Genomic DNA, 19703 nt, shown 5'->3' with positions numbered 1-19703 from the left:
GTCATAGTTCTAAAGGAACTGCCCCCCAGAAAACACGGGGTGGACTCCTGGGAAGGAGGAGGGGGATTTACAGGCAATTGCTTAGCACAAGATGTCATGGATGGGTTACCATGGCATCAGAGGGAGTGCCCATGTATTGGAAATCAGCCATTACTATCATATGACAATGGTCTCCTCAGAGACCAAAGGCCAGACACGGGGGACACGGCAGTCCCCTCTGCCCCACATCATGGGTAGTGGAGCCCATAGGTACACATGCAAACCCATGTGAGCTTAAAACCAACCTCTTCTGGGATGGCTGCCCCACAGGAACCACTTTATCCTCATAGAATCTCTTCATGGCAAATCGATCCAGGGCCTGGTCTGCACTGTGGGGAGAAAACAAGAAATAAGAAGGGATTGTAGAGGGAGAATTCCAGGGCTGGAGAGGCCTTAGGGATCATCCAAGCATCTCATCCTTTCATTTTACGGATGAGAAAATAGGCTATTTCCTAATCCGTCTAATACCATTGTCCCACCATGATTTTCTCAGGCTAGCCGGCTCCCATAGAGCACATCCTGTCCTGCTCACAGGTAACAGTGTCTCCTATGTCAGGCAAAAGATGGAGTCCCTCCATGCAAAGGGATCTTTAGGGGAAAAGAGTCTCCAACCTTACTGAGTGATCCTGAAAGTGTCTCAGGAAATACAAAGCTGTTTCAGAAGCCAGGGTTTGCTCTATTGGGAATAATAAAACCATAAACCCAAGGCAGGTGGGATAACCTCTCTGTTTCCAGGAACGGAAATGACAAAAAACACTTATACCACAACTTATCTATTGCTGGTAGAAAAAGAAGGGACACATAGGAGACAGGCCCTCCTATCTCTGGAGGACCCACTGGACCTTAAATTCTCTGTGCAGGTTACTTTTCACCATCACCACCACAACTTTCCAGAAGGAAGGCTGCTTATGAACTTCTGATTTGTAGAGGCTTGGAATTAGGAAAACCTTCCAAAGGCCTTTCCACAACAGGTCTCTTGTTTGGATTGAAGATCCTTGGTTACTACCTGGGTCACTTGCCTCCCTTCCAACCTCATCGCTGCTTCTACAGGAACCACCCCCTCCTCATTTGTGCTCCTCAGGGCTCAAAAGACCTCTAAACTGAATGACTCTCGGACTCCCCATGTCCAAATCTGCCTCCCCCACCTTCTCTTATCTCTCCTTATTCTATATCATTGTTATTGGATAGGTCTCAGGGATCTCTCATTTGGGGAATAAACAGCCTGGAGTCCCTCTCACCTGGCAGAAATATTGCTGTAGTGCATGTAAGCAGCGATGACAACTCCAGTCCTGCCTCGGTTTCCCTGAAAAAGTCCAAATCACAAAGATATTCATTCTCAAGGCTGGAAAGGCTTCAGTTTAACCCAGTCAGGAATTTCTACATTTGCTTTGCCAACACAACTTGATCAAGTCCAGGATCCCTGAGGAAAAGAATAGGGGGTCTTTGTGGCAGAAAAGAGAGGAGCTGCAACAGGAAAGGGGTTAAAATCTTCAGACCTTAAATAATAACAGGCAATTGATCCACTACTCTTTCTGAGCAGCTCCACTCAGATATGTTAGGTGCCAGCCTGGCATTCTCTTCCTACCTGGAAGAACAGCCCCAGAGTCACGAGTGGTATACACAATACCAAGGGAAAAATGTGCATACAGGCTCAGAGACACACAGACATGAGCAGATGGAAATATAAAAACACAAAGCTCCCAGACATAGGTGTACCCTGCACCCAAGCCCAACCCAAGTATAGGATGCCAGAGCCCACAGACCAAGAGGCAGAAGTTCACCAATGCAGACACACATGGGCAGGGGGCAGATGTGCAAGCCCAGGGTCTCCCACCTTGTTGTGTAGGACCACGACATTGTGGGGGTTGGCATTGAGCCACGTGTCCATGGCCTTGCAAACGTTGCAGATCTTCTCCAGGGCAGGAGTGTGTAAGTCGGGCCAGCCAAAGTCCAGCACCTATGATGCAGAAAGCAAGAACAATCAGACAACAGGACTGGGGGGGAAAGTCAGGAGTGATGTTTCATCAAAATCATTCAGCCATCGGTAATGCATTAATGTAGGAGTCACTATATAGATATGGATATCTTCTAAGCAGACTTTCTATTATACTGTGAGGAAGGAAGGGAGGAAGGAAGAAAGGAAGGAAGAAAAAAGAGAGGAGAGGAAGGAAAGGAAGAAAGAAAAAAGAGGAAGGGAAGGGGAAGGGGAAGGGGGAAAGGGGAAAGGGAAAAGGAAGGGAAAGAGAAAGAGGGAGGGGAAGGGGAAGGAAAAGGGGGAAAGGGAAGGGGAAAGGAAAGGGAAGGGGAAGAGGGAAAGGGGAAAAGGAAAGGAAAGGGAAAGAGAAAGAGGAAGGGGAAGGAAAAAGGGGAAAGGGAAAGGGAAGGGAAAGGGAAGGGGAAGGGGAAGGGGAAAGGGAAAGAAAAAGGGGAAAGGGAAGGTAAAGGGAAAAGGAAGGGGAAGAGGAAGGGTACAGGGAAGGGGAAGGGGAGGCCTCCCTGAAATAGAATAAAAAGAAGAAAGAGAGAATTCACTTTGAAAGATCGCAGGTCTTTTTCATCTATTAAATGCAGATTGCTCCCATAATGTCTTCATTCAGAATAGCATTGTGTAGTAGAAAGACCGCTGGATTTAGTGTCAAAGAACCTGGATTCAAATTCTGATTCTGAAACTTACTATAGATATGACCTAGGTCCACAACCTTCTCACTCTAGAAAGTTTTCTCATAGGGAATTAATCTAAATGATCTTCAAGATTTCTGCCAGCTCTAACTCTATGATTCTACAAAAGATTACAGAAAAACAAGATCTAGAAATGGATGCCCCAAGAAACATGAACCCTGACTTATTCATTCCCTAAGTTTCCACCAAATTTCACAGATGATTGGCCAGCCTTTTCCCTTCTCCATGTCTCTTTTTCTTGGATCCCCAATTCCTGCCACCCCCACACACTCAGTGCATGAAAGGGTTTGCTTGTCAGCCCACCCCGAGATCCAATTAGGAGACGGCTGAATAGGAGGCACAGCCAAGGCCCCCACCCCTGACTGGGTGACACCTCTGCTGATTACCTCCTAAGGCTCAGCAAGGCGCCAAGAACTGGCACTCAACCACCCCATTAGCAGCTTCCTGGGAAAAGCAAGGAACCCCGTGCCAGTCTCCTGGAGCCAGGACAGGTGAGTCAGGATCACGGATCACTGTCCTGGGCTGAAGGGCAAGAGAAGCCACAAGTCCTGAAACTAGTTAGAGCTAGTTGGAGAGGGATGGTCACAAAGGGGCAGGAAGCCCAAGACGGTCCCTATTCCAGGAACAACTCTTACAACTTCCTGAACCCTCCTTGAGTGTAAACTCTGGGACCCCACAATGAGGCCCTAAAAACAACCGGGAGAAGGAACATCTAGACTCCTTCTGTCTTTCACTAAGGTGTTTATTTGTGGCACTGGGATGTTGGATGCCTGAGTCTTGTTCCTTTTCCCCAGTTATCGAGGTGCCCTAATTCGGCTCAATTCCCATCTGAATGGAGAGGCAGAAGGCGCCCTCCCCCCAAGCTCCGTTCCCTTCTTCCTGACGTGGATCCTCCACATTCCTGCCTTCCTCACCTTGGCACTCCATCCCCCTTCACCCCTCAAGGAGCCTCAAAGGAGACAAGAATAAAGTGGGTGCAAAGGGTTCCAGATGGTCTCTGCCAGCTCCCCCTGAAGAGATGAGCAGAGATGAGCCCAGCCAGTGGGCTCAGCCCCCAGCACTACGGGCTTACCTTGGAGTGAAGCTTCGTGATGTCATGTCTCCGCTCAGACAGGTTGAAAAGCTGCAAGAAGAGGGAGGAACAGAGGGTGAGGAGGGAAAGGAACGTAGAGAGCTGGAAGAAAGCCCCAATTCATTTGTCGGCCCCATTCTGATTGCCTGCAGTGACACCTCTCTTGGGCCATGATAGCAGCCCTTCGCTGAGCCTGCTAGGGAAGAGAGACACAAGGCTTGGGGCCTAGAAATGTGTAACTGCCGGGACCCATCACACTAGGTCTCTCAACCTCTCTATCTCTGCCTCTCCTCTGCTCTCTCTCTCTGACCCTCTCAGTCTCTGTTGTTGTTTGCTTGCATTTCTGTTTTCTTTCTTGGGGTTTTTTTTCCTTCTTGATTCAATTATTCTTATGCAGCAAGATAACTATAAATATTTATACATATATTGGATTTAACATATATTTTAACATATTTAACATGTATTGACTACCTGCCAGGTAGGAGAGGGGGTGAGAGGAAGGAGGGGAAAATTTGGAACAGAAGATTTTGCAAGGGTCAGTGTTGAAAAATTACCCATGCATATGGTTTGTAAATAAAAAGCTTTAATAAAAAAAGTCAATGGTATTAACAACTATAATAACAACAATTGTAATAGTACTTTAAGCCTTACAAAGTGCTGAATATATATGATCTCATTTGAGTCTGATGATACATGAAATAGGTGCTTTTGTTATCTCCATATTACAACTAAGGAAACTGAGGCACACAGAGATTAAGTGCCTAAAGTCACACCGCCGACAAGTGTCTGAGGCAGGATTCAAATGTGAATTTTCCTGACTTCAACTCCAACTAGGATGCCTCAATGTCAGGTGAGATAATCCCAAGGAACCAGGAAATAGTCCACCATGATCTGTGCTTTGGTAAAAAGGATTTCAGGGTTAGAGATTTAGAAATGAGAGGATCTCATAGACCCCTAGTTCAATCCTCTTTTTCTACATTTGAAGAAATTGAGATACTCTGAGGTTAAATGACTTTCTTTTAATTTTTAAAGTAATATTTAATTTTTCCCAATCACACATAAAAACAATTTTAACATTCATTTTTTAAAATAAAAAGTTCTAAATTATATCCCACCCTTTCTCCCTTACTCCCTCCCGGAAACAGTAAGCAATCTGATGGAAGTTATACATGTTCAATTATGCAAAGCACAAGGATAAATGATTTTCCCAAATGATGTGTTCTATAGAAGTGGTTTTTCAACCTGGGCCTTCTACCTCCAGAGCCAGTGTTCTGTCTGCCAAGGAATGGGAAAGAGAAGATATAAGGTTGGTGATATTATAGGTAGATAGTAAGAAAGGCAGGCAGACAAACAGAATGACCAAGGACCAAGCAGAACTATGGGCTCTGCCAGCTGGAAAGTCCCTCACATAGTTGAACCTCCTACTTGTGGCTAGAATTCCTTCCTCATCATCCCTTAAGGACAAGAAATCTAGTCATGCAGCTTTCACTTCCATATTTTTAATGATAGGGAGCTCCCCATTTTACAAGGTAACCCTTTTTCTTTCTAATTTTAGAATTTTAAACCTGGGGAAACACTTTTTTAAATTTTTAAAATTTTTTCTTCTTTGGAACCCAAATTCCCTTTTTATTTCCCTTATTCCCCCTTTCCCTACTCCCTCCCCACTCCCCCTTGTTCCCTGTCCCTTTCCTTTTTTTCCCTTTGTCTTTTTTCGCCTTCCTCCCCCCCTTCCTTCTCCCCTGGGGTTTTTTTTTTCCCCTCCCGCCTCTTCCCTTCCATCCTTTTCCTCCCTTTCCCCTATCCCTCCCTCCCTCCCTCTGGTTCCCTGTCCCTCCCCTTTCCTTTCTTTTTTGTCTCCCTTTCCCCTTCCCATTCTCTTCCCTCCCTTCCTGTCCCTCCCTCCCTACCGTCCCTCCCTCGTTTCTCTTCCTCCTTTCTCCCCCCCTTCTCCTTCCCTTCTCCATCTCTCCCCCCTCCCTCCCTCCTCCCTCCCTCCCTCCTATCGTCCCTTGTCCCTCCCTTTCTCCTTTCTCCTCTCTCTGTCTCTCTTTCTCTCCAATCTTCCTCCCTCCCTCCCTCCTCGGTCCCTTCCCCTTTCGGCTCCCTCCCTCGCTCCCCCCTTTTTCTTTCTCTCCCTCTCTCTGTTCTCTTTCCCTCTCTCCCATCTCTCCCTCCCTCCCCCCCTCCCTCCCTCCCTCCCTCCTCCCTCCCTCGCTCCCTCCCTCTCTCTCTCCTTTCTCTCCCTCTCTCTGTCTCTCTCTTCCCTCTCTCCATCTCTCTCCCTCCCTCCCTCCCTACCTCCCTCCCTCCCTCCCTACCTCGCTCCCTCCCTCGCTCCCTCCCTCTCTCTCTCCTTTCTCTCCCTCTCTCTGTCTCTTCCCTCTCTCCTCCCTCCCTCCCCCCCCTCGCTCCCTCCCTCCCTCGCTCCCTCCCTCGCTCCCCTCTCTCTCCTTCTCCCCTCTCTCCCTCTCCCCTCTATCTCTTTCTCCCTCCCTCCCTCCATCTCTCTCCCCCCCCTCACTCCCTCACTCCCTCCCTCGCTTTCCCCTACTCCCCTCTCTCTCCCTTCTCCCCTCTCCCCTCCCCCTATCTCTTTCCTCCCCCTCCCTCTCCTTTTCTTCCCCCTCCTCCATCCTTCCTCCCTCTCTCTCTCCCCTCTCCCCCTCCTCCCCTTTAGCCAAAAATTATAAGGAACCATTATATTTACAATTTAAGATATACAAATCTTTTCTCACTCAACCCTGTGATTCATGAACAAGGTTTTTATCCCATTTCCAATAAATAACAAGCTTCCTGGACCCCAATAACTCCCAAACCTACTTCTCTGGATTCTAAAATCCATTGCTCAAATTTCCACTCAGCTGTACTTCCTCAAGGATACATCCTCCCTGATACATCCTTGATACACAAGGATACATCCATCCTTGATACATCCTTGATACACAAGGATACATCGCCATTCTTGTCCCCATACTCTCAAATGGCTCGTAATAATTGATTCTGAACCTTGGGGAGTTAACAAGGTGACTGACGGCAGTCTCAGGAGTCACTGACTTCAAAGGTGAAATAAGAGCTATAGGACAGAAAAGGAGAAGGGCAGAGAAGGCACCAGTTTTAAGCATAACCAAAAGGAAAAGCAGGGAGAGTCCAGTGGACAAATAAAGGTGTAGATGAGCTCGCCTTCCCCTCACCAAGTAGTTGCCCCCATGTTTGGACTTGAGCATTTGGGCCACCTCCCGGATGTTATTTCGGAAGTTCTCTTCATCGGTGGTGCTGGGGAAAGAGACGGAAATGATCCTCTCAGTCACATACACCAAGTCCAGTTCACAGCTGTCCTCCATGTTCTGACTGATGCTCATGTTCCTGAGAAGACAAGGGAGGGAAAGGAGAGGCAATGGTCAAAGTCTGAGACACCCGAACGCCTTTGAGCTACCATAAGCATCTCCTCCCCACCTCGGACAAACAACTCAAGAGCACTAGAGACTCACGTGGACTTGCCAAGACAGGGCCCTACTTAGAGTTTTTCCAAGCTTGACTAATATTATGTGACAGAGCCAAGCTTGGGGGAGGGAAAATATTGTAGGGAGAGGATCAAAGGCAGAAGGGACCTGGGATGGGAGAGAAATTAGAGGGGCTGGTAGAAAGAGACATGGGTTGGAACAGGAGAGGCAGAAGGTCTGGAGGGGACACCGAAAAAGGGACTGAGAGACACAAGAAGAAAGGCAAGATCTGAACAGATATGCGCACACAGTTTGAGGCTTATCACCAGCTCCTTGGTCCTGGACTCTCTCCCCCTGGGAGTTCCTGAGGTCAGCAGCAGGGCTAGAATTAGCCAAGAACCCAAGTATAGAGTACTTTTTCTCTCAGGACACTGAGAGCGGCCCTCCTTGCTGGGGGAGCTTGGGGGAGGCAGGCAAGGCTAGGCAAGAAAAAAAGGACCCCAAAAAGGTCAGTGTTGGAGAGGGGCAGTGCAAGCTCAAGGCACCTCTGGAAAATTAGCTTCCTGTAGCCTCTTCCCCCCGGGTACCCACCCACACTGCCTGCAGTGGAGGAGAGTCTTTTTCAGGGAGGGATGAGGGACACCCCTCACCTGGGCCCCAGGTGAGCCAGACCACAGCTTACATTCCTCCTCTCCTCTCGGCAGCCTCCAACTCATTGTTCCTGCATGCCCCTACCCCCCTCACCTCACCGGGGCTGCTTCTTGGCAGCCGGATGCCTTATTCCTAAGGACACTAGGAATGAGAGTCTGAGCCCATTGGAAGCAGGAGGGAGGAAAGGGGCCTCTCACATGGCAGGCAGCCACCGCACCTCTGTACTCTTAGATAAGAGAGTAGCTGGTCTGGGAGGTTTAGCCCTCAGCCACCAATGGCAGTGCCCAGCGTTAGGGGCAGTGAAACTGGGAGGTCATATTCTGTACCATGAGGCTCCTCCCCTTTGTTCTCGAGAAGGGGTTGAGAGAGTCCATTAGAGAGAGTGCAAATAGGAGGAAGGGAGCTCCTGGGTGTAACTCCAAGCTCCACCCCTTTTTATCCCCAGATTCCACCTCTGGCCTGAGTCCCATTCACCCAGGGTTTTAATTTCTCCAGCTACAGAAATGTCACAAAACAATATAGGTAACGATGCTCATACTCATGCTCCCTACTCTCAGCAAGAGAAAAGTGAGCACTCACTAGAAAGTGGAAGAATAAAGGGGTTTTCAAGATTTGTGGTCAAAAGACCTGAAGATGTGCTACTGGCCAGAGAATCAATCAACCAATCAATCAGGTATTTATTAAGCACCTACTGTATGCCAGGTAGTGGTCTAGACATCAGGAATTCAAAGACAAAGAAACAAACAGTCCCTGACCACACAGAGTTGACATTCTATGCCTCTAGAGCCTCAGCCCACGTCCAGCTGAACACAGCTCTCCAGTGGAAATTGGGAATTAGGGAGGAAAGTCTTTCCCTGTTGGGTAATAATAGGGTCCAAAAGAGTGTGAGAAAAAGGAGCCAATTTGAGTCTTCTTCAACTTTCATCTCTGTTCTTGGCCTTTTCACAATCCCTCCCTGAAGGTAGAAGAAGAGTGTCACCAAACTCATGACTCTCTTAAATAATAACAATAATAAACAATTATATAGTCATTTAAGGCTTACAAAGCACTTTACATATATTTTCTTATTTGAGCCTCACAGCTACTATATGAGATAGCTGCTCTGTTTGTCTCCCTTTCACAGATTTTAAGTATTGAGACTAAGAGAAAGAAATTAGAGCAAAATCCCTTTTCTCGGGACTCCACTGTTAAACAAAGCTAAGAATCGGCTCATTCTGTTGCTCCCAGATATTCTAGGAGTGTTCTAGTATCAGTAGTATTGATATGAAGGTCACTGTTGTTTGTCCTTCATTCTCAAAGGAGATCATGATATCAGGGAGATGATGACATTGATGAGGTCCTGAATGGTGTTTTGGACCAAGAGAAACTAAAGAACTGATCCCTGAGGCAAGCAGAGAGAAGGTTCTGATAGAGATCAGTTTATCTCCATGGTCCCACCCTTTGAGGAGGTCTGAAATCCAAGTTATGTCAAACCCCTGAGATCCACCTTCTATAGGTCTCCAGCAGTCTCACTTTGCCATGTCCAGTCAAAAATCCCAGTCATAGCTTTGAGGTTAAATTTTCTCTATAAAAACTACTTATGGGCCATCCCATGGCTACTGCCACTATTTTGTTCTGATTTTTATTTCACAACATGAAAAATATGGATATATATTTCAAATGATTGTACATGTATAACCTATATCAGATTGCTTGTTGTCTTGGGGGGGGGGGGGTAGGAGCTAAGGGAGAAGAGAAAAAAATTAGAAATCAAAATCATAAAAATTAATATTGAAAACTATCATTACATGTATTGGAAAAACAAAATACTATTGAGGGAAAAAAACGTTGCTTAACTATTGAGGAAAAAAAAAAGAAATGAGGCTAAAAATGGCCTCTTTTACCCAGTCCAAAAAAATGTCAGTCTGGGAGGGTAAGACCCTCAGAGTTTCTGGCCAAAATAGAAAACAATTACTATTTATCTTTACTCTGAGGCAATCGGGGCCCAAAGAAGACCAAATAGGGGTTGGCCTGAGATCTATTGTTGACCAGTCAAGGAGAGTCAGGTTGATTTGGATTTAAGGGAAGGCCTTAAGAAAGAAATCTAGCCCATGAACCCCAAGGTTTCTTGTGATATTTCAGCCATCAAAAAGTGATAGGAGCCACTGACAGAAAAGCTGATAGATAAGACATATGGAAGTGGAAGAGGGAGAATAATGAATCTAACAGAAAAAACTTGACTCCTAGTGAAGACTAGGGACTCCATCCATCCCTCTGCCCAGCCACCTGAGCTTCTCTCCTGTGATTAAAGTTCTCCAAAGGAATAGAGGTTGTATGTAGCCTCCTAAGGTGGATCCCCATCCAGGCAGCAGATAAACCTGGATGACAGAGGGTCATCTTTTTGTACACTTCAGTTAAATCCCTTTCACTGTTCATTTTCAGGCAGTTTAGATCATTTCATCCTTGGTCTCACAGCCTCTGGTTTACCCATCTTGTGTAGCCTGAGGTTGAATCAAGAAGTGAGTGCCCCTGGCCTCAACAACCCTCCCACAAATCTCTTTCCCAGTTGTCCCTAGGATCAACATACCTGACAGTCTGGAGCTGGAGAGGGGGACTCTTGGTGATTTTAGTGGAGCCCTGGAGAACAAGAAAAGAAAAGCAAGAAAAAGTTATCGAGATGACCATAAATTAAGACCAAGGGCTGATGTTGGAAGATGGTCCAGCCTTCAAATGGTCCAGATACCATGCCCAAAGCTATGGTGCAGGGAGAAGACCTAGGTACAAATATTGGCTCTGTTGATACTTAGTAGTTATAGTTGCATTTCTGTGGCTCAGTTTCCCCGTCAATAAAATGAGGCAGACTAAAAGATAGGACAGAAGGAAAGGATACTGGCTCTGAAATTATGGGTCCTTGGTTCAAATTCTACCTCAGGCCTTTAGTATCCATATCCGTATGATTCAGTTCCTGTTATCTGTAAAGCAGAAAGTGGACTAAATGGTATTTAAGGTTCCTTCCAGTGCTAGATCAAATCCCTCTTCCATGTGTAATCTTCCTATAATCAATAATCATATGACATGAAATAAAGGCTCTTTGACATCCTTCCTGTCCTATTCCCAATGCTCTCCGACTTACCAAAATCTTTCCTCAACTACGGTACCCAAATCTAGTACAATATTTCAGATGTAGCCTAACCAAGGCAAAGCACAAGGCAGGACCATCTTAAGAAAGGTCCCCTTTTGTGGCTTCTACCTCACCCATATTAACTCAAATTAAGCTTATAATCCACTAAAACCCCCACATCTTTTTCAAAATTCTATCTAAACCATGTTTTGTCCTCCCATTCTGCATTTGTGAAGTTGATTTTTTTTGAATCAATGTGTAAGACTTTACATTTAACATGGGAAAGCTGGGGAATATACTGCTGTACTTCTTAAATTTTTTTCTATTTGCAACCCCTTTTCTCCCAAGAAATTTTTGCATGACTCAGGGTACATAAATCAAACAGGCAGAGAAAACAGGTATATCAATCAAATTTTTACTGGTAATAAATCATAATTTCATAACCCCCGCAGTCAGTTATATGATTTCATATAGGATCATGACCATAACTTAAGAAACTTGGTACAGTGGAAAGAAAACCTAGCTTTAGCTACTTAATAAACTATGGAACTAAACAAATCATTTAACTTCTGTCTGGCAAGTTCCCTCAACTATATGGAAATAATAAAATAACAATACTGGGCAGCTAGATGGCAAAGTGGGTAGAATACCAGCCCTGAAGTCAACAGGAACTGAGTTCAAATCTGGTTTCATACACTAAACACTCCCAGGCTGGGTGACTCTGGGCAAGTCACTTAATCCCAACTGCCTCAGCAAAAATAAGTAAATAAATAAATAACAATACCTTCCTAACTTAAATAGCATTTGTAAAGCACTTATATCCCCTACTGACTTTTATCTAATACTAATACTAATACTAAGGTACTAATACTAATACAAAAGCAATTTGTATAACCTTTCAAGTTTTCTTTGGATCCTGTCAGTGTTTCCCTCCCAGTCTTGAGTCAAATGTAAATTTGATAAATATATTATCTCTGCCTTTGTCAAAAATACTGGTAAAGGGGCCCAATACCAATTCTGTCACCATCCCACTAGAGACCTCTCTTGAAACTGTCATTTGAAAATTAAAAACTAATCTTTGAGTTCAACCATTCCATCTACTCTGAATATATCAAATTGCATTAAAGTCTAGCTCACATTTCTCAAGAAATTTCCAAGAGAACGATATAATGCTGTCTGATAATAGAAGGGATTATTTTGAGAGGTAATAAACTCCCTGTCATTGCAAATGTATAAGCAGAGACTGGACAACTAACTACTTGTTGAGGAACAATGAATCATAAATTGAGAGCTGGAAGGGGTCTTGACTGCTTCACATATGGGGCAACTGAGGTTTATAAAAACAAGCTCTCGTTTCAGTTAGCCTAAAACCCAAAAAAAACAAATGGATCTACAACATGTGAACCACAATAAGGTGTGACTGTCTATTTTGGCCTTTCCCTCCCAAATATCTCTTCCTCCTCCTCCTCCCCCCTCTTCCACGCACTCAATTCCAAAACTAGCTACTGGCACTTGTTTTAGGGAGCTTAATCTAAGCCCACCCGTGCCCAAAAATCCTGGATCATGAAATATGATTGACAGATCAAACAACCAATTATTCAATACACATTTACTCGGCTCCTGCCATGGACCAGATACAAAAGCCAAAATAAGAATGTCTAAGGACTACCCAGAGTATTAAGCATCCTTTAACTAGGGGAAACCCCTGCTCCTAAGCCCTCTTTGCTCATACCCTTATGACATTTCATGGACCGATGTAGAATCAAGGCTCACAAAACCCCCAGTCCAAGGGACTCAGTCCCCAGGTGAAGGGTGGTATTCCCTCAAAGACGGAGAATGAAAGGACGCGGCCCACATACAGAATCCCCCGCGGAGCCTGCTCCCATTCACATTAACCTAAGGATTTCTCCGCAGCCCAGCTTTCCCCAACCACCAGACTGCAGCCGCCTCTAGGGTAAGGCAATCCACCTTTGGTAAAAGAACCCTACATGAGCTCAGATCAGCCAGAGGGCTTTGGTCCCTTACAATAGCAAGGATGACAGACAGGGCATGGGGAAGAAAGCTGGTTCCATGTAAGGAAGAACACCATGACTAGGGGTCTTAAAGAACACTGAATTTGCATAAATGGTGGGAGAGAGAAAGAGTCATGGAGATTTTTCTCTAGAATTTAATGGAAGAGGGGTAGCTACTCATAGTTCTGAGTACCTAAAGCCCAAGACTTCCTGAACAAGATCATAACCTTAAGGTTTTAAGATACCAACTATTCTCCAAATATAAGTGAAAAAGCATAATAATAATAATATATAATAAATAATTAAAACATAATTATAATCCATTTCTATATATCAAGATTCGCTGTAGGGGAGGTAGTACTAATAGCATTAGCCCCACTTTACAGATAAATAAACTGAAGCAAGAGAGAAATGACTTGCATACAACATAAGCACCAGGACTCAAACCCATGACTCTTACTCTACATCAAGCTAACATGTAAGCAAAGAAATGAGGGGCTGTAAGTTCTTATCCCCTCAGTGCTGCTGCCCCAAGGCTATGACATTCTCATTCAAAGAGACTTCAATAGTACTACATATGGCATTAAGCTTTCCAGCCCAACATAAAATAACCAAGGTTGAATGAAGATTCCATTATAAAAGGAACATACATTTATCAAGTGCCTACTATGTACCAGGCACAGTGCTAAGCTCTTTACAAATATTTCATTTGATTTTCCAATTATCAAATTTCATTTGATTTTCCAATTCCAATTCAATTATTATTAGAAATAATATCAGATTAAAAAGTGCTATTATTATACCCATTTTACAACTGTGAACACTGAGGCAGGCCAAATTATTTCCCCAAAGTCACAAAATTAGTAAACATCTGAGATCAGATTTGAACTCGGGTATCCCTGACTCCTGGGTTAGCTAGGTGGAGTCACAGTGCACAGAATGCCGGGTCTGTAGTCAAGAAGATGCATCTTCGGACCTGGCCATCCTCAGCAACGAGAGCAACCAAATCATTTCCAATGGAGCAGTAATGAACTGAACCAGCTATGCCCAGAAAAAGAACTCTGGGAGATGACTAAAAACCATTACATTGAATTCCCAATCCCAATATTCATGCACACCTGCATTTTTGATTTCCTTCACAGACTAATTGTACAATATTTCAGAGTCTGATTCTTCTTGTACAACAAAATAACGTTTTGGTCAGGTATACTTATTGTGTATCTAATTTATATTTTAATATATTTAACATCTACTGGTCATCCTGCCATCTAGGGAGGGGGGGGGGGTAAGAGGTAAAAAATTGGAACAAGAGGTTTGGCAATTGTTAATGCTGTAAAGTTACCCATGCATATAACCTGTAAATAAAAGGCTATTAAATTAAAAAAAAAAAAAAAAAGATGCATCTTCATGAGTTCAAATATGACCTAAGACACTTACTAGCCTGTGACCCTAGCCTCAGTTTGCTTCAGTAATCATCTGTAAAATGATCTGGAGAAAGAAATGGTAAGCCTCTACAGTATCATTGCCAAGAAAACCCCAAATGGGGTCCTGACTGAAAACTGAACAATGAAACTTCCTGACTCCAGGTTCAGCATTATATCTTCAGCATGACCTAGCTAACTTTATAATACAAAGAGGAAAGGAGAGAGGGAGGGAGGGAGGAAGGAAGGAAGGAAGAAAGGAAGGGAGGGACAGAGGAAAGAAGGAAGGAAGGAAGGAAGGAAGGAAGGAAGGAAGGAAGGAAGGAAGGAAGGAAGGAAGGAAGGAAGGAAGGAAGGAAGGAAGGAAGGAAGAAAGAAAGAAGAAAGAAAGAAAGAAAGAAAGAAAGAAAGAAAGAAAGAAAGAAAGAAAGAAAGAAAGAAAGAAAGAAAGAAAGAAAGAAAGAAAGAAAGAAAAGAAAGAAAGAAAGAAAGAAAGAAAGAAAGAAAGAAAGAAAAGAAAAGAAAAGAAAAGAAAAGAAAAGAAAAGAAAAGAAAAGAAAAGAAAAGAAAAGAAAAAAGAGTTTCTAATTTTGAACCTAAAGACCTGGGGTCAAGTCATAGTTCTTGCCATTAACTAGGTACATTTAACCTAGATAACCTAGCTTGTTAGTTGTGGGCCTGAATTTACTCATCTATAGAATGGGTTGGATTAGATGATTTCCAAGATCTCTTGTCACTCTCAAAACCCATGCTATCATATCTCCCTCTTGCCTCATATGGGGAGACAGCTTGATTCTTCCAAAATTAGCAGTCCTGGGACCCATGTCCCCTGATACTCCTCAGCATAAATTCCCTTCAGTTCCTTACTCTGTTTTTGGAATGTTCTTCCAGGACACCCCATTCCTATTTCCTCTGTCCTTCAGTCTAACCAGGACCCTACTCTCTAGACCCACACTTAAGGGGCTGCCCTTGTCCCTTCCCTTCCATCTTCCTTCTGCTTTGTAATCCATTCTGGACCCTGTCCCCCTCCTGCTACCCACATAGCATCTCACTTCTAAGGAAGCGCACCCACCTCCAGTTCCTCAGGTGTTTAAGGACAAATTCTAATGGGGAACTCCAGCTTTGACATTCTCTCCTCCTCAAACTTCAAGTAGAAATTGGTAGAGACAAATTCCCTCAGTCCTTTCTCACTTCCAATATAAAACTACCTACTTTCAAAGCACCCCCTCCAAACCGCCCCCAAAATACACACCATTCAACATAGAAACGAGAGAAGGAAATTCTCCAACGTTTAAAAGGGAGAAGGGGAAACTGAGGCAGAAGGAGTAAGGGACTTACCCCAGTTACCTAAGAAGTTGACCATAGCTTTCCAGGTCCTGGCCAGCATACCTGAGCCCCAACTAATTTCTTGGATCACCCCCACCTTGGCTGAGATGCTCCCTTCAGTCTCAGGAGAACACCCTCCTTTCTAGGGACTCCAGCCCTCAGGAAGGAGGGAGGGGAGCTAAGAGGCTACTGCCCCAGCTGCCTCCAGGACCTTGTTGGCACCAGAAAGATAGAAAAGGAGGAGGAGGAGGAGGAGGAGGAGGAAACAGCCAAGCTCAGCTGTCAGAATGGAAAGTTTTTTTGTATACACAACCTCTCTGGTCCTGAGGACTGGGACTTGCATGAAGCCTGCCAGGAGGAGGGGCCAAGAAGAGCTTGGGTTAGGTTTCCAAACCCCAAACTGAAGAAAGAGTTTCCAAAACCACCCCCAGCCCCCAGCATCCCCCTGTCCTTCCCACTCATTCAGAGGAACACAGAAACCCAGCACCTCATCCATCTCCTTCTTTGTGATCCCTGATTAGTAACTGCTGAAGCTTCCCATGCCCCAACCTGGGCAGGAGACCTAGGGCTGTCCCTACCCCATGGAGCAAAGTGGTTTTTATCTGTTGCTGACCCCAAGCCACTTCTGGGGGTGAACGGTAGCAGATGCTCTGAACAGCTGTTGCCATGGCTACAGTTGTGGCCACAGGGGCGGACGGAATCCCAGATAATGGGTACCAGGACTGGTGCTTTAGAAGAAGACAGTGTAATGAGTGGAAAAGAGACGGAGATGGGAAGGGGAGGAGGAGGCTACTGAAGGAGCAAGGGTGAGGGTTAGGCAGGAGACCTGGCTCCTGCTTCTCCATCTCCTTCTTCCGGACATTACAACAGGCCACATTCCTCAGACTCCCCACCCCAAAAAAAAGCCAAGCAAGATAAATAAAACCTGACCCAAACAGAGTCGGGGCCAAGTGACCTCCAAGGGTGATAAGAGTACAGCCAAAATCCTTTTGATAGTTGAGGACGCTGAGGAGGCTGCAATGGGGAAGGAAGGGAAGAAGGAAAGGGGGATGGGGAAAGAGAGGGAGGGAAAGGCAGGGAGGAAGGGAGGAAGGAGAGAGAGTGCCCATCCAGGAGCCCAGGAAAGTGTTCCAAGTCACTCAGAGAACACAGACAGACACACAGACAGATTTCCCTGATGAATCACTGGGCTGCTCTCTCACTGTTTGAGCTTCCTGTTTTCTGCAGTTTCCAGCATGTGACGGGTGTTGGCAAAGAGCCAGACTGCATGGATATTGTGTACATTTGTGGGAAACAAATGCATGTTGGGGTACACACATATACATGGGCATGGACAAGCCTCCTGCTGGAAACCCATGACCCAAAATGACTACAAAATATTAAACCTCAGGTCGGTATATGGGAACTCTGGATTAAAGTTTGGGGGGGGGTGCCAGAAATGGTGATAGAGCTTATGTTTAGAACTGAGGACAGAGGGATGAAGCTGGGGGCTAAGGTCAATCAATCAACAAGTATTTATTAAGCATCTACGATGTGCTAGGAATTATTGCTAGGGGTGGGAGAAGGACAAAAATGTAACAGTCCCTGCTTTCAAGGAGTTTCTATTCTATTGGGAGAAAACAACATATTTCTATGTAAGTAGATACAAATCATATAAAAATAGATATAAGGCCATTTCAGCAGGGGAAGGGTTGGCAGCTGAATGAAGAAAAGCCTTGTTTATGGAAGGTGAGGGTCAGGAGGGAGAGAATTTGTGGCAAGAGACCCTTGCAAAAGGCCGGAGAAAGGAAATGAAATGTTGTGTAAGGAACAACAAGGCCAATTTGGCATATAGTGCATAAAGGGGAATGATGTGTGATAAGTCTGGAAAGAGCCTCAAAATAGCTAACGTCCTATTGAATTTCTAGCATTCATCACTCCCAAAGTATTTCTAGTATGTGGACTAGTACCTAGTCCATAAAATTGATGATATTTGGGGCTAAAAATAATAATAATTACTAACATTTATATAGTACCCACAATGTTCTAAGACTGTGCTTAGCATTTTACGTAGATAATCTCATTTGAATCACCCAGGCAAGAGCTCATACATAAGAGAAGCATTTACTCCAAAATACAAAATGGCAAGAGGATTTGCAGAAGATGCTAATGCATGCTCTTTCTACTCTGATACAACATCTCTTTGGATCTCCTCCTAAGTCATGGAAGACAGATTCCTTTCCTATTAGAAGATTGTTCTAGCTTCATCCATCCATTAACAAATTTCCAGAAAGACTTTCCCAATTACACAGTTAAAATGAGGTTTCTTCTATGCTTAAGAATTCCCCAAGAAAAAAGACTCCAGCACCATCCTTAATCACCCACTATATTTCACACCTCTGTCAAGAAATTCCCAATAATCAACATCTTATCTCCATCCTTCCCTCAACATTTCCAGCCTATTCCTTTTGAACTCTATCTTCAATGAACTTAGAAGACATCTTCTCAGTTTCTTCCACTGAATAATCTTTTGGAGACTTAGGATCATAGTATCCTGGATTGAGAGATTGAAAGTTTCTGAGAAATGATCTTGTTATTTTACAGATGAGGAAACTGAGACCCAGAGAGATGGAATTACTTGCCAGGATCATATGGTTAGGAAATAGTAGTCAAATTTTTCAGCCTGGTTCTTTCACCATAGATCTAGGAATCTTTCCATCCAACAACACTATTATTTATCTTAGAGTATTTTCCTTCCCTTTCCCAAAAGTAACATGGTGGTAAGAGCAAAAGAACTAATAGGAACAGGATAAGCCAATGACAAATCTGGGAATGAAATCAGGAATCCTATTTCCTCCTCGAGTTCCTTCATGAAATGTGGAAAACATTGGTTAGAAAGAAAAGGTAATATCCTGCACAAAGAACTGGTCCAGGAGACATAGGATCTGGGTTCAAAACCTTACCTCTGATGGCTACCCAAATGGCAATGACCTTACTCAAATTATTTAAACTCAATTTCCCCATCTGTAAAGTAGGGGAAGCAGAAATGGAGCTAGATGGTCTCTGAGGGCCCAAGCAAGATGAGGGGACAGAAGGTGGCATCTGAGATGTTTAAACTAGCTCATGAAAGGAGGGTTTAAGAAATTAAGGATTAATTAAATTAATTCTGCAGCCCAGTCCCTATTTCTGTGCCTCTGCTACATGTAGGATAGTAGTTTCCCCTCTCTCTCCCCACAATCATCCCTGATCAGGCCACGCCTTTTCCTACCTCCTTCCTCTCCACTAACTTGGATTTTTCCAAAACAAACTGCGACACAGCCTAGCATCCGTGAAATCCACTCCACAATGATTCCACTGGAGGAAGGCGATTCCCTGGCCTCCAAGTTTTTGAGGATGTCACTCCAAGATATGATTACAACTCAACTGACAGTCTTGGTCTCATTGAGAAGGCAAGATCGAAACTCAAATAATATCCTTTCGTTGGAATGAGAAAACCCTCAGAAACCCCCCAAACCACAAGAGGCATCCCAGAGATGGGAGGACGGACAAGTTAACTTGTAAAGAGCCCTACTAACCTTAGGAGGATAGGCTATAATTTGAAAGCCATGCAGTCCACAAGAGTGGAACAATCGGCAGAGTCAGAGAATGTGTGTTAGAATCCCAATTCTACCGCTTACTATTATTTTCTTAATTAATTTCTTCTTACTTTCTAATTTTATTTATTTTGGTCTTAGTTTCCCCACCTGTAAAATGAGGGGGTTCACAAATCAGAAATCATAATTATAATATTGGAAGGGACCTCAGAAATAAACAGAGATGACTTCTAAGGACCTTTCCATCTATCGATCAATAGACTATTGTTCATTTACTTTTCTCCTTCATGGATTCTCTTGGCTAAAAAGGTAATCTTGTCTTTTCCTCTGACTTTGGACAAGATACCACTCTCCCCTTTCTCTCCTTCCTCCAGTTCTGAGTTCCAAAAAA

The 19703-nt window shown here is 44.2% G+C and overlaps 1 protein-coding gene across 10 annotated transcripts in view; it reads right to left on the bottom strand.

Annotated features, from left to right (window-relative positions):
- Positions 1-19703, bottom strand: part of TNS1 (tensin 1) — a 266384-nt gene that overhangs the window by 116838 nt on the left and 129843 nt on the right. For all 10 annotated transcript variants that reach the window (XM_031958074.1, XM_031958070.1, XM_031958069.1 and 7 more), the window contains 6 exons: positions 10448-10497; positions 6982-7153; positions 3791-3841; positions 1874-1996; positions 1278-1342; positions 285-368 (listed from right to left, as the gene is read on the bottom strand). In XM_031958074.1, coding sequence (XP_031813934.1) covers positions 285-368; positions 1278-1342; positions 1874-1996; positions 3791-3841; positions 6982-7153; positions 10448-10497 — 545 coding nt within the window. The remainder of the gene's footprint in view (positions 1-284; positions 369-1277; positions 1343-1873; positions 1997-3790; positions 3842-6981; positions 7154-10447; positions 10498-19703) is intronic.

This window comes from Sarcophilus harrisii, chromosome 3 (genome assembly GCF_902635505.1).
Source record: "Sarcophilus harrisii chromosome 3, mSarHar1.11, whole genome shotgun sequence".
Classification (NCBI taxonomy): domain Eukaryota; kingdom Metazoa; phylum Chordata; class Mammalia; order Dasyuromorphia; family Dasyuridae; genus Sarcophilus; species Sarcophilus harrisii.
The sequence above is the reverse complement of the archived record's forward strand: the minus strand, read 5'-3'. Positions and strand labels throughout refer to the sequence as shown.